The following is a 13,918-nucleotide window of genomic DNA, read 5'->3' on the forward strand; positions in this document are numbered from 1 at the left end:
AAGTGGAAGGGACAGAAGATAAGAAAGAGGAAGGGAAAGAAGAGAAGAGAAAAGAGAAGGAAGAGGAAGGGAAGGCAGAAAAGAAAGAGGAAAGAGAAGAAAGCGGAAGGGAAGGCAGAAAAGAAAGAGGAAAGAGAAGAAAGCGGAAGGGAAGGAAGAGAAGAAAGAGGAGAGAGAAAAAAGAGGAAGATAAAGAAGAAAAGACAGCAGAGGATGAGGAAGAAGGAAAGTGGATGGGAGGAATAAGAAAAGGAAGAGAAAGTAGAAGAGGAAAGAGAAGGAAAGGAGGGGAAATTGGGGAGGAAGAGGAATAATTAAGGAAAAGAGGAAAGGTAAGAAGACTATAAAAATGGGAAGAATAGGATAAAGAATAGGTAAAAAACCAAGAAGAGAAGGGGTAAGAAAACAAAAAGGAACAGTGAAGAGAAAGACACCATACGTAAGATGAAACGGTGGAGGAGGAACATGTGAAGAGAGGGCAAGAAAGATGAATATGAAGGTTAAAAGAAGATTCAAGAGAAGGAGGAAAAATGTGAAGGAAGACAAGGAACAGAATGAGAAGATAAAAATGAATAGGTGAAGGAAGGAAAATAAAAGGAGAAAGATCAAGAGCTGAAAAAGATATGTTGTGAGAGAAGGAAAAGATGATTAGGATGATAAGAAATTTATTGTTCTGTTAAGAGGATAGGCGGATAAGATAAACTGGTAGAGGCATATTTTGTTCGAACTCCTTCACGCAGGACAAACATTCCTTTACCTGCAAAGTCTAAGACACAAAACCCACAGATTTGCTTTCGATTCAAAGACAGTCAAGCCTAGGTCATGGCTTAACCGCGGACCTAAGACCTGGTATTCAGAATTGTGGCATTGCACCAGAAATGATTACGCCCACGGAATTACAACAACATGGAAGTCGAGACGTCGTTATTCATGGTACATAAGCTGCAGTATTATCACTGGCCGGAGCCTATCGCCCAGGAAACGTGTTCCATATTCAAAGCTACTAAGAACACTTCCCGCAGTGAACGTTAATTGTAACAGTTAAATATAGGTTAACAGCTGATAAACTTCCCAATACGATTCAAACAGCTCCAAGAATCGCTTATTAGGGACATTTCTGATGAAGATCAGAACTCATGTTCCATTCTATGCCAATTTTAAATACATTTCATACCATGTATAATGCAGTCTAAAAAAGTTTGGCTTTTCTATAGTGCGCAGTACTGACGATTTGTTTTTCACGAAAACATGGAAAAATGGTCTAATTTCCAGAGGGAAGGCAGTTTGGATTGTGAAGAATTCATATAGGGCGTCAGTAGACTTGAAAACATATTAGAAAATAGGTAAACATTGTAAAGAATTGATCAGTGTAGGTAACCTAAAAGTAATTATTTAACACGTCAAATAAAGTCATAGAACACTTCAAAATGAACTCGAAGAATACATTTCACTTCACTTAGTAAATGCAAGGTATATAAATGTCTAGCCTAACCTGTAACAGATTCGTATGTGCAAGACATATCAAAAGTCCAAACTAAACTAAACTAACCTAACCTATAACAGATTCGTATACGCAAGGCATATCAAAAACTTAAACTAACCTAATCTGTAACAGATTCGTATATGCAAGACATATCAAAAACCTAACGTAACCTAACCTATAACAGATTCGTATACGCAAGGCATATCAAAAACTTAAACTAACCTAACCTGTAACAGATTCGTATACGCAAGGCATATCAAAAACTTAAACTAACCTAATCTGTAACAGATTCGTATATGCAAGACATATCAAAAGTCCAAACTAAACTAACCTAACCTGTAACAGATTCGTATAAGCAAGGCATATCAAAAACTTAAACCTAATCTGTAACAGATTCGTATATGCAAGACATATCAAAAGTCCAAACTAAACTAACCTAACCTGTAACAGATTCGTATACGCAAGGCATATCAAAAACTTAAACTATCCTAATCTGTAACAGATTCGTATATGCAAAACATATCAAAAATCTAACGTAACCTAACCTATAACAGATTTGTATACGCAAGACATATCAAAAGCTTAAACTAACCTAATCTGTAACAGATTCGTATATGCAAGCATATAAAAAGTCTAAACTAACCACCTAACCTAATTTGTTGGTTAAACTCGTTAGAAAAAAGTTATCATATTACGTTAACATAGTAGGCCTAGCACGTACAAGTTTATCGCAAGCCTCCCATGCATAAACACATATTTTATTGTGGGTTCGTTTCCATGGCTACAAGTTAATTCATATGGAAACATTTTCTACCAACAAGGTTAAGAAAAAAATACAAATAAAATAAACTACCAGCATTTCTCACAAAATAGATGCAGATACACATGTAGCTACCTCATATATATTTGCAGTAAAAATTTCATCCTGATTGATTAGTATTTGACATAAAAAAGTTGGTGTCGAATCAGGAAAAATAAACTAGGGAAAATGGATTTGAAAGTGAAATTAATATTTATATAACAGATATATATTAAAATTCTCCTCCGCTACATTCATCTAGTAACTTCAGGGAACCAACTTTAGAACAGAAAGTTACTAGATTTGTAATTTAAAATTTGTAAAAAAATCTTTGATGAAACAATAATTTTGACAACTTTTTTAAATGCTACTCTTCCTTACAGCCTTAATTAAAAAAAAATTAAACATATTTATAATCATAATTTAACTAAATCCATTTGGGGTATGAAAAAATATAGTATAAAGAAGTGAAATAACCAATAAAATGTCTTTGGAAAATTTTCATGATTTTCATTGGAGTCTCACTTAAAGAATCTGAACAAAGTGTTCTGCAGCAGAAATCTTATTTCGGTCCATCTTTCAGCGACTCTTTATTCAAAGCCAAAATGAACGGAACTTCAAAACACAGAGAACACAACTTTGCAGCTTCATTTGTGACATTTCTTCCTTATTTCAATTGAAGGGTTCAGAACCATAGTGGGCCAAGCGCCATTTACTAAAACCGTAGAGAACAAGAGTTAAAATGAAGATATTACCATAATTCAATGGACACATATAGCAAGTAATATGAAGTATACACATTAAAACTGAATGATATGTCAATCTTCATTAAACTATGGTATTCACTTAACTTTAACCCTTGTTTTCTCCGTTTTTAATAAATGGCGCTTGGCCCATTATGGCTCTGAACCCTTCAATTTTCTGTTCTTATGTCTGAGCATTTCCCTTGGCGCTACATTACCACGTCATAAAGCAGAACAAAAAAATGAAACCTGGTCTACTCCTCTCCTTAGGAAATTGTCGCACAAAGTGTCGGCTGTTCCTTGAGCTTTACATGTCACCTTATTTCTTAAGAAGCTTAGTAAGGCGAGTGGGAGAGCGGACGTTGATTATGAATTAATAATCAGACAAAGCTAGGAAAGAAGATAAAGCTAGCTACACTCCAGTACTAAGAACATCTTAAACTACACCAGAATATTCTTTCATAAAAAATGCAACTGGATATTAAAAGAGAGATATTGTGTATTTATTCTGCGATCTTTTTCTTATTATTTCTTATACAGGGACATCATTTTATTTTTACCAACATTTTTAACACTAACCTGGCTATACTCGGAAACACTGTTGCCCCCTTCCATTACAGGAGTTTGATGTTACTAGTGCAATATGTAGACAAATCATTTTACTTGGTATAGGAGGAGAGAAAAGTAGTGTATCCATTTATGTTGTAGGGAAATACGATATTACGATTTTCAGTTTGATCATCAATTTTACGGAATTTATCAAAATACAGTAGAGTAGTAACATTTTTTTTTCAAAAACTCAACTTTTCAGGCGGCTGTGTTCGTTATGTAATGTCTACTTTATTTAGCATATTAATTATTGATGTTAACATACAATATAGAGAGTGCATTTAAATTGAGGGGGTCATAAGTAAAGGGCTGTAAGTGCACTTAAGTTACTTTTTTGAGAAAATGAGGTTTAAATATTTAAGGGGAGTTGGTCATTATCGCATGCAAAATAATGGTAAAAATAGCCTATTTTCAAACAGTCATAAATATAATACTATTTATCAGAGGTCTTTCATTTTTGTTAGCTATGTGTGTATACATATTAAGCTTTAAAATGAAAAAGAATGGTTACTCTAGGGTAAATCTTTATCCTTAAATTAATTTTTTTAATTAAGCACAATTTTTTTTTTATAAATTCACTACATGTCTGTGATTAGGTACACTCCATTCACTTATTATAGCACATATTGAATTGAAAATTTGACCACTTATTGCTAATAGATACTAAAACATACCCTACTAAAATTATTTATGTATCTGTAATATTATGGGTATAGGGCATATAGCAATCATCACCGTCAATAAATTTAAAAAAAATTGAAGATTAGTATAAGCCCTATGCCCATAATATTACAGATATTTTAATAATTTTAGTAGGGTATGTTTTAGTATCTGTTAGTAGTAAGTGGCCAAAATTTTAATTCAATGTGTGCTAGGATAAGTGAATAGAGTGTTCCTAATCACAGGTATGTAGTGAATTTATGTAAAAATATGTTTAAATTCAAAAATTAATTTAAGGGTAAGATTTACACTAGATAAACCATTCTTCTTTCATTTTAAAACTTAATGTGTATACATATATCACTAAAAAAATGAAAGAGCTGTGATAAATAGTATTACATTTATGACTGCTTGAAAATAGGCCATTCTTACCATTACTTTGCATGCGATAACGTCCAATTCCCCTTAAGCTTTCGTAAAATCGGTGAAATTTTTTATTTAAATTTTAATGTGTGATGCGATTAAAATATCCCTTTGCCACTAAAATTTTAGATGCTTTTGCTTACGCTGGATGTACTTAACTCATGTTATTACAAATGTCACTAGCATTCCTTTGCTTCTAGCCACCTCAATTCAAAAAAAGCTAATCTGAATTTTTAAACAAGTTGCTGAAAATGGTTGCCGTTCATTACAATGCAGGCTTCAATTCTTTACGCATATTATTAAAAACATTTTGAAGCATATTCTCTGAAATTGAATTTATCGTTTCTTGAATATAATTTTTTTGTACGATATTATTAATATAGGTTCTTTCTTCTATAGAAAACGCAATCATATTTATGAAACACACTATACACTGCAGTGTTTACTTCACTGCTTGAAGACTTCGAATGCAACAGCGGCCGTAAGTTTGTGTGTCTGACGGGAGCAAGGACATTAGTGAAGGGGTGAGAGTGAAGTACATTCAGAAATGCAGGTACAATAAAAGTGCAAGTAAAAATAAAATGATGTCCCTGTACATACTAAATTAGGGTGGGCTTGTCCCCGTCCTATCACTAAGTTGTTAATTCTAGAGCGGGGGTAGACAGCTTCAGACCGCCCAACTTAAAGATAAGCGTGGAATGAGACCTCTGTCATTGGTTTAATAGCAATTATAAGCTACTTCTCTCTCTGCCGGCAATGTTTACGTCGCCTGTCAGACATTATAGAACGAAGTACAGTGTAATATGTTACTAGTCAGCGATGAATGCAACGGAGGGGGGAAGGAACTGGCCACCCTATCCCATTATCTCCTGGCTTAGTTGCCTCATGAGTGATACCTTATTGATGTCACTTAGAGGTTCAGACCTGACTAAACAATAACGTGAACAGGCAAACTATTATAGTCGAACTATTTTTATTAAGAGTATCATAAATATGAACATTATTACTTTTACTATTACACTTTTGCTACGTTATACTACTTTTCACCAATAAAACGGTATGGGACGACGTGTTTCAACCAATCATGGTTGCTTATCCTACAACTTTTATCACTTCCCTAGCATTCGTCTGTTTTTATCACCTCCCTAGCATTTGTCTCTTTGTTTGACAACATTGTACTTTCAATAATTGTACTTTTTTAAAATGATTCATGTTTATTTTATCATCCTTAATTAAAACTTTTCTATCATTTATCTTGTTTATATTATTTAGGTTATGTTATAGCTTCTGGTGTATGAGATTATGGACAGTCACGTATAAGTGATTATTTAATATATATTGATAATTGAAGTGGAATGCAATTATTTTAATAAACATTAAACTGAATCAACAAAGTCTTCTTGACTAGTAATCATCCATAGAGTTCAATGAAGATTGTATAGTTGGCACAACTGGTAACATGAGAACAACTCATCATAACACACTACTGCCATCTAGCGGAATATTTGTACTGATAAGATGGTACAATAATACATTTTCAAAACAGTTTATTATTTCAGTAAGTCAATATTTTATTGTATTAGAGTAATTTATTTTTTCTAATCTTTATATACTTTCTGATAATCGTGTAATAGTCAATTAAATCCCACTCAAGTTTTGATTTTCTCTAGATAAGTCAAAACCTCTATTGAGATTAATGTTGATAAAAGTCAAGAATAGTATGAAATTATTCCAATAATTTAAGGATATACATGGAGCCTAAAAACATAAATCAACAACAAAAGTTTCTGGAATGTTCTTTAATAAAAAATAAATAAATAAAAGCAAATGGTTTCAATCTTCTATCTCGAAATATCAAATAAACATGATTCGTGATTAGGCAGTGTGTTGGTGTACACTGGACATTTGTTTACCATCTAGCATCGTACTGTTCAACTTATAACTAGTCGCGGAATCAGAGAATAGCTCTACATACACTGCCTAATCACTTTCAGGTTGAGTTTGTATAACTTTACGTATTAAAAAAGTGATCCTCAGCTTTATGAAAACTCGCTTATTTATTTTTCCAGGTACTGTATATCTAAGAAGTTGTACCACCTCTCAGTTTCATTTTACCAATACATAAAGCAACAAATTATACGTCTCATGTGCGGTGTGCAGCGAAATCGGCCATTTAATAAAATGTCACAATGTCAGCTTTAAAACTATAAACATTAAACTACCCTGTAAGTCTACCGGAAATGCTAAGTTTTGGCAAGTAAAAAGATTCTCGAAAGTTGTTTATATGCATATAAATTTTATGTTAAAACTATTGACCAGATATTTTGTATTCGACAGATAATGGAGAAAAAATGGGAGTATAAGGGTACAGTGCATCAGTTATTCATAGATTTCAAAAAGGCATATGACTCGGTTAAGAGAGAAGTTTTATATGATATTCTTATTGAATTCGGTATTCCCAAGAAACTAGTTCGATTAATTAAAATGTGTCTCAGTGAAACGTACAGCAGAGTTCGTATAGGTCAGTTTCTGTCAGATGCGTTTCCAATTCACCGTGGGCTAAAGCAAGGAGATGCACTATCACCTTTACTTTTTAACTTCGCTCTAGAGTATGCCATTAGGAAAGTCCAGGATAACCGAGAGGGTTTGGAATTGAATGGGTTACATCAGCTGCTTGTCTATGCGGATGACGTGAATATGTTAGGATAAAATCCACAAACGATTAGGGAAAACACGGGAATTTTACTGGAAGCAAGTAAAGAGATAGGTTTGGAAGTAAATCCCAAAAAGACAAAGTATATGATTATGTCTCGTGACCAGAATATTGTACGAAATGGAAATATAAAAATTGGAAATTTATCTTTTGAAGAGGTGGAGAAGTTCAAATATCTGAGAGCAACAGTAACAAATATAAATGATAATCGGGAGGAAATTAAACACAGAATAAATATCGGAAATGCCTGTTATTATTCGATTGAGAAACTTTTATCATCCAGTCTGCTGTCGAAAAATCTGAAAGTCAGAATTTATAAAACGGTTATATTACCGGTTGTTCTCTATGGTTGTGAAACTTGGACTCTCACTTTGAGAGAGGAACAGAGATTAAGGGTGTTTGAGAATAAGGTGCTTAGGAAAATATTTGGGGCTAAGAGGGATGAAGTTACAGGAGAATGAAGAAAGTTACACAACGCAGAACTGTACGCATTGTATTCTTCACCTGACATAATTAGGAACATCAAATCCAGACATTTGAGATGGGCAGGGCATGTAGCACGTATGGGCGAATCCAGAAATGCATATAGAGTGTTAGTTGGGAGGCCGGAGGGAAAAAGACCTTTAGGGAGGCCGAGACGTAGATGGGAAGATAATATTAAAATGGATTTGAGGGAGGTGGGATATGATGATAGAAAATGGATTAATCTTGCTCAGATACGGACCAATGGCGGGCTTATATGAGGGCGGCAATGAACCTCCGGGTTCCTTAAAAGCCAGTAAGTAAGTAACTAATATTATCTTCCACATGTAACTGTCCATGTCTTACATTTAATGAATAGTATTTTGAATTTTGTTTCTCGGTCCATAGAATGTTATTATCAAACCATACTGCTTTGCACACTAAAAATTACTGCTAAAACTGCTTTCAATACCGGTGTTCAGAAGAAAAGAAACGAATGCTTTTGCGCAAAAAAAAAAAAAAAAAAAATCAATTTCACATTTTCATATTTAATAATTCTCAGAAATTCTCTTGTGGATCACGTTTTCGAACCAAAAACACAATGATGAAAGCGTTCACAAAAATATAACGAAGGTTTCTGCCGCTTTCAGTTATTTCCCTTGGCGCTCTTGGGAAAGAAATCATCAACAAACAAGACCCTCTCTCCCAGCAGCATTTCCTGGGAGACTTAACTTCTAATAAATCTTTCACTAGAAATGCGATAGAAGTCAATGGAAAAGAAAAACAAATAGGAAAGAAGCTTATTGAATAAGGAACTCTATCACTCATACCATAACAGCACAGTCTAGTATGTACAGTCACGAAGCTCAATACGTAGCAAATATGCATCCATAAATAGTTGCTAACCACTAGGATCGCTACTATCGCCTCATTACAGACAATACGAAATAGTACCAGCACAGTCTATTGTTCCTAGTACCCTCAACAAATGAAGCTTCGTGACTGTATATAGAGGGACATCATTTTATTTTTACTAACATTTTTAATATTAACCTGGCTATATCTTTGGATCAACGCCGTTTGCTACCCCTTTCCACGACTGGAGTTCGATGACACTGGCGTAATGTACAAACAAATCACTTTACTAGGTATAGGAGGGAAGAAAAGTAGTTCATCCATTTACGTAAACTAGCAAATATCGCGATTTTGAGTTTGATCATTTTCATTAGGTTATTGTTTAATCAAAATACAGTACAGTATTAACAATGAGTGTTTTTACTCAAGAACTGAGCTGTCCATGCAAACGTATTCATTATGGAGTGTATATACATATTAGCGTACAATATAGAGAATGAAGTTAAATTGAAAAATAATCATAATATGGATATTTAAACACATTTTTTAAAATGGTGGCCGTTCATTTCGATACAGGCTTCAGTTCTAATGTGTGTAATTCCAATTAGCAGTTTCGTCCTTCGTACTAGTAACTCATGTTGAAATAATTATGTAGGGGAGACTGTTGTACCTTTAAACACTTTTCACATTTTATTTTTTTAAATTTTGGAAAATGAAATTTTTTAAATGAAAATATGCTTGAAATAATTATTGAAGATTCCTTTACAACTTCTTGTATGTATTTTCCTGTTTTACAGATCTATTAAGGATGGAAAAAAGTAAAATGAAGGGATATGTAATGTGTTCGAAGGTACAACAGGATTATGTACCTTGGAACATACACTCTTGTAAGTTGGAACACATGGAATATAGGGGGGAATATAGCTATAAAAACTGACAATCATATTTAAAATGCATTTGCAATCATAAACCAGAGCAGGCTTCTCTGATTTAGATTTTATTTCCTGGAGAAGCAATAACTACTTCAACAGCTTTCTTCAAGGCATCCGAATCGATTGGGGACCTCTTTAATTCCAGAGTTACTTCGTGACATGACCTTAAAATAAAACAAAAACAAAAACCGATAATATCGTGTAATTTGGAACATGTTCCATGGTACAAGATGTTCTGTGTTCAAAGGTACAAGAGGGTGCACGTTTAAACAAATATGGCTCCCAAAACTAGAGATTCTAATAAATCATGGAAATTAAAATATGTTATTACTCACCAGATGACAGAGAACACACCGTACTTGAAAGATATTAACAAATACAATCTGGTTTTGTGTTAGAAAACATATATCAATGAACGAAATGTTTACTTTTGGTACCAAAAAACTTCTTTTGTCTACGGAACTCACACTTTGCAATAAATCAAACCAAAACTACGACCAGAGCTACTTAGCGGCTTTCTCTACAATCTACTTCATTTTGAGTCCTCTAGGTAGCAGTAAAAATTAAAAAACAAAAAATGTTCAAAGGTACACTATGCTAAAGGTACAACAGTCTCCCCTACCTACTCTATAAAAGAGTACCTTACGCACTGTAAATTCAATCTTCACTTCCGCCCGATCCGAAAAGATAAAATTACTCAGAAATGCTATCTACTGTCCGTTCAAGTGGTTTTGTCGTAGGGTCGTAGAAAGGGAGGAAATCACGTGATAATTAATTAACGAGGCCCTTTTATTTAAGTTATTTTAAACAGTTGTATAATATTACGTAGACGTCCAATTCCTAACAGAAATTAATCTTTTCAGAAAAGAGCTAACACAGCCCAGCTTTTACAGAGGGGCGTGCAGAAGCAGGTGGGGGAAATCGGGATGCGACGTAGGCAAACGAACAGTACTTGTGCGAAAATATGGTTCAATATTGAAGGCTCTTTCGTCACTGGAAAACGCGAACATATTTCTGGAACGTAATATACTCACTAACTCAGTGCTGTTTACTATATGCGGCCTTGATTCTGTCTGGAGGACAAATGGAACTTCATTAGTAGAAGGGGAGGGAGTGAAGTACATTCAAAAACTCAAGTACAATAAAAATTGAAGTAAAAATAAAACGATGTCCCTGTATATACAGTCACGAAGCTCAATACGTAGTAAACATGCATCCATAAATAGTTGCTAACCACTAGGATCGCTACTATCGCCTCATTACAGACAATACAAAAAAGTACCGGGACAGTCTATTGTTCCTAGTACCCTCAACAACTCAAGCTTCGTGACTATATAAAAGACTATGATTCATACCATAACAGTTACAGACTTTACCTCCTCTATGGTAATGATGGGTGGTGGAGTGGGGGATCCATGCCACGAGTGAGACAAAAATCTAGGTCGTCTTCTGTTTTCCGCTCTTTCCCTCGCCATGGCGAGTTCATCTGTCTTATGAATTACTTTAAACTTCAACATCGTACTACACACACCAGTTAACGACAATCGGTTATTATTCTCATTCCCCGCATGGAGGCGCCACTGTCAACAGCAATAAAGCTAGGCCTACTGTATTCATTCTTTTTCTCTCTCCCTGCTAGCAATTCGCTCTGCGTGAGTCTTTATGTTTTCTTGATACCGCGTCGCAATAGCGCCATCATAAGGAACTCGCACAAACACAACTCGTTACGTCCTCCATTTAGCCATTGTTACGAGCTGTATAAAAGGGAAGTCTAGAGACTCTGATATAGATACTAAAAATAGACACAAAGACAATAGCGTCAGTCCAAAGCAAGGCAACCTGATACCATAGAAAATGTCAAAACAGTGAAATGGTTTGGGGTAGCACTAAATGAAGAGATTCCGAAGACGTTACAGCTCCTTTTAGGGTACGTAATTATATTTTAATCATTTTTCTTGTTATAGAAGACTATTTCATTGTTGGATGAACACGAAAGCTTAAAATATTAATGTCAAAACAACTATTATTCACAAAATTTGTTAGGTTATGGCTTTAAATCACTTGATCTTTCACTGAAAATAACACATCAATCTCTTGGGTCGTTGAATGGAGAAAAAACAGTAGAACACACAATCCATCCACTGCCACTTGGATTCATTTTATTTTCCCAACAGATGCTTTTAATAACGTTTTAGCACGTTCACAGTAAAAATGTTGAAGTTTATTAAAAGAGAACTAGGAGGTGAGAAACAATAAATAAAATTAACGACTGTAATAAAAAAAAGGAACTATAATTTATGTTTTCACTAACGCCATATCACACTGCCACGTGTCGTCGCCCACATCTCCATACGAATCACATTAAAAAAAAAGTTTAGTTTGAAACACAACCAACAAATATGGAGTCCAACTCTTAACTGACGGCTTATCAGATATTCGGTCGGTCTGAACATCCCGTCGTCTCCATCCTTCCTCTTCCTCGCAGGATGTTTCCCTCATACCACTTTCCTTTCCTCATACAACAGTACTGACTCGGTTCTAACTAAACTACATGTACGACAAACTCCCTGGGTATGGTGCGTCATGCTTCCTGCGGTAGACTATTCCAAATGACGTCACACACAACACAGTCTCAATGGAAATCGTTTTATAATATGATGCGATTGTCATTTCAGATTCAAAGCACTCGTTGTTCCAAGTATCACAGCAACTGATAAAACATTCGCAGAAAAAAAAAACAAGTAAGATATAAGAGGCGTTCTTATCTGTCAGACGTCAAGAATGTCTCACGAATTTTGAGCAGTTTTCCACGTTTCTTAAATTCCTGAGATGATAATAATGTTATTACTCATGTAGATTGAATATAACCAGTCATCATTACCGCCATTAATTTATTAATAATCAAAATATTTCCGTTCTCTTGAGAGAATATGAAACATCAATTTTATTTTAACATATATATAATCAAATTATATACAGGGACATCATTTTATTTTTATTAACATTTCTAATATTAACCTGGCTATACCTTTGGATCAATGATTAAGAACCGGAAACACCGTTTGCTACCTCCTTCCACGACTGGAGTTCGATGATACTGGTGTCATATACAAAGAAATCACTTTACTAAGTATAGGAGGGAAGAAAAGTAGTTCATCCATTTACGTAAAATAGGAAATATCGCGATTTTGAGTCTGATAATTTTCATTAGGTTTTTGTTTAATCAAAATACAGTACAGTATTAACAATGAGTGTTTTTACTCACGAACTGAGCTGTCCATGCTGACGTATTCATTATGCAGTGTATATTATACTGTCTACAACACATTAGCGTACACTATAGATAATGAAGTTAAATTGAAAAATAATCATAATATAGATATTTAAACACATATTTGAAAATGGTGGCCGTTCATTTCGATACAGGCTTCAGTTCTAATGTGCATATTATCGCACTATAGACTATTGTACCTAATTCCAATTACCAGGTTCGTACTTCGTATCAGTAACTCATGTTGAAATAATACTGCACCTACTCTATAAAATCAATCTTTACTTCTTCCCGATCCGAAAAGATAAAATTACTCAGACATACTATCTACTGTCCGTCCAAGTGGTTACGTCCCAGGGTCGTAGAAAGGGAGGAAATCATGTGGCAGTTAATTACTTAACGAGGCCCTTTTACTTAACTTATTTTAAACAATAAATGGGTATAATATTACGTACACGTCCAATTCCTAACAGAAATTAATGTTCCCAGAAAAGGGCTAAGACAGCCCAGCCACTAGTATTTACAGAGAAGCGAATAGAAGCAGGTGGGGGAAACCGGGATGCGACGTAGACAAATGGAAAATGATACAATATTGAAAGCTCTTTCGTCACTGGAAAAAGCGAACATATTTTTGGAACGTACTGTTTACTATGACCGTAAGGCTACTATGACTGTATATGCGGTCTTGGATCTGTGTGCAGGACGGTTGAACTTCATTAGTAGAAGGGGTGGGAGTGAAGTACATTCAAAAACTCAGGTACAATAAAAATTGAAGTAAAAATAAAATTATGTCCCTGTATATGCCTATATTTTTAACAAAAGAATCTGTCCTCAATAAGGGTGACCATAAAGATCCAGAATAAAAGCATTACAGAATATTTAGAAAGACAAAAATGATTAAATACAGAAATTGTTACGATATTGAATTTACATTTTCTGAAATTGATGTTAGCTTTCCGAAATTGTTT

At 34.4% G+C, this 13,918-nt stretch overlaps 1 protein-coding gene across 8 annotated transcripts in view; it reads right to left on the minus strand.

The window, feature by feature from the left end:
* Positions 1-13,918, minus strand: part of PDZ-GEF (PDZ domain-containing guanine nucleotide exchange factor) — a 504,712-nt gene that overhangs the window by 138,902 nt on the left and 351,892 nt on the right. Inside the window, exon 1 of one of the 8 annotated variants that reach the window (XM_069824565.1) lies at positions 11,056-12,283. The exons of the other annotated variants lie outside the window; for them this stretch is intronic. Within the exon in view, the coding sequence (XP_069680666.1) occupies positions 11,056-11,196 (141 nt within the window). The 5' untranslated portion in view covers positions 11,197-12,283. Of the gene's footprint in view, positions 1-11,055; positions 12,284-13,918 lie in introns of those variants that run through there. 8 annotated transcript variants of the gene reach the window in all.

The sequence above is a fragment of the Periplaneta americana genome, chromosome 4, assembly GCF_040183065.1.
Source record: "Periplaneta americana isolate PAMFEO1 chromosome 4, P.americana_PAMFEO1_priV1, whole genome shotgun sequence".
NCBI classification, from domain to species: domain Eukaryota; kingdom Metazoa; phylum Arthropoda; class Insecta; order Blattodea; family Blattidae; genus Periplaneta; species Periplaneta americana.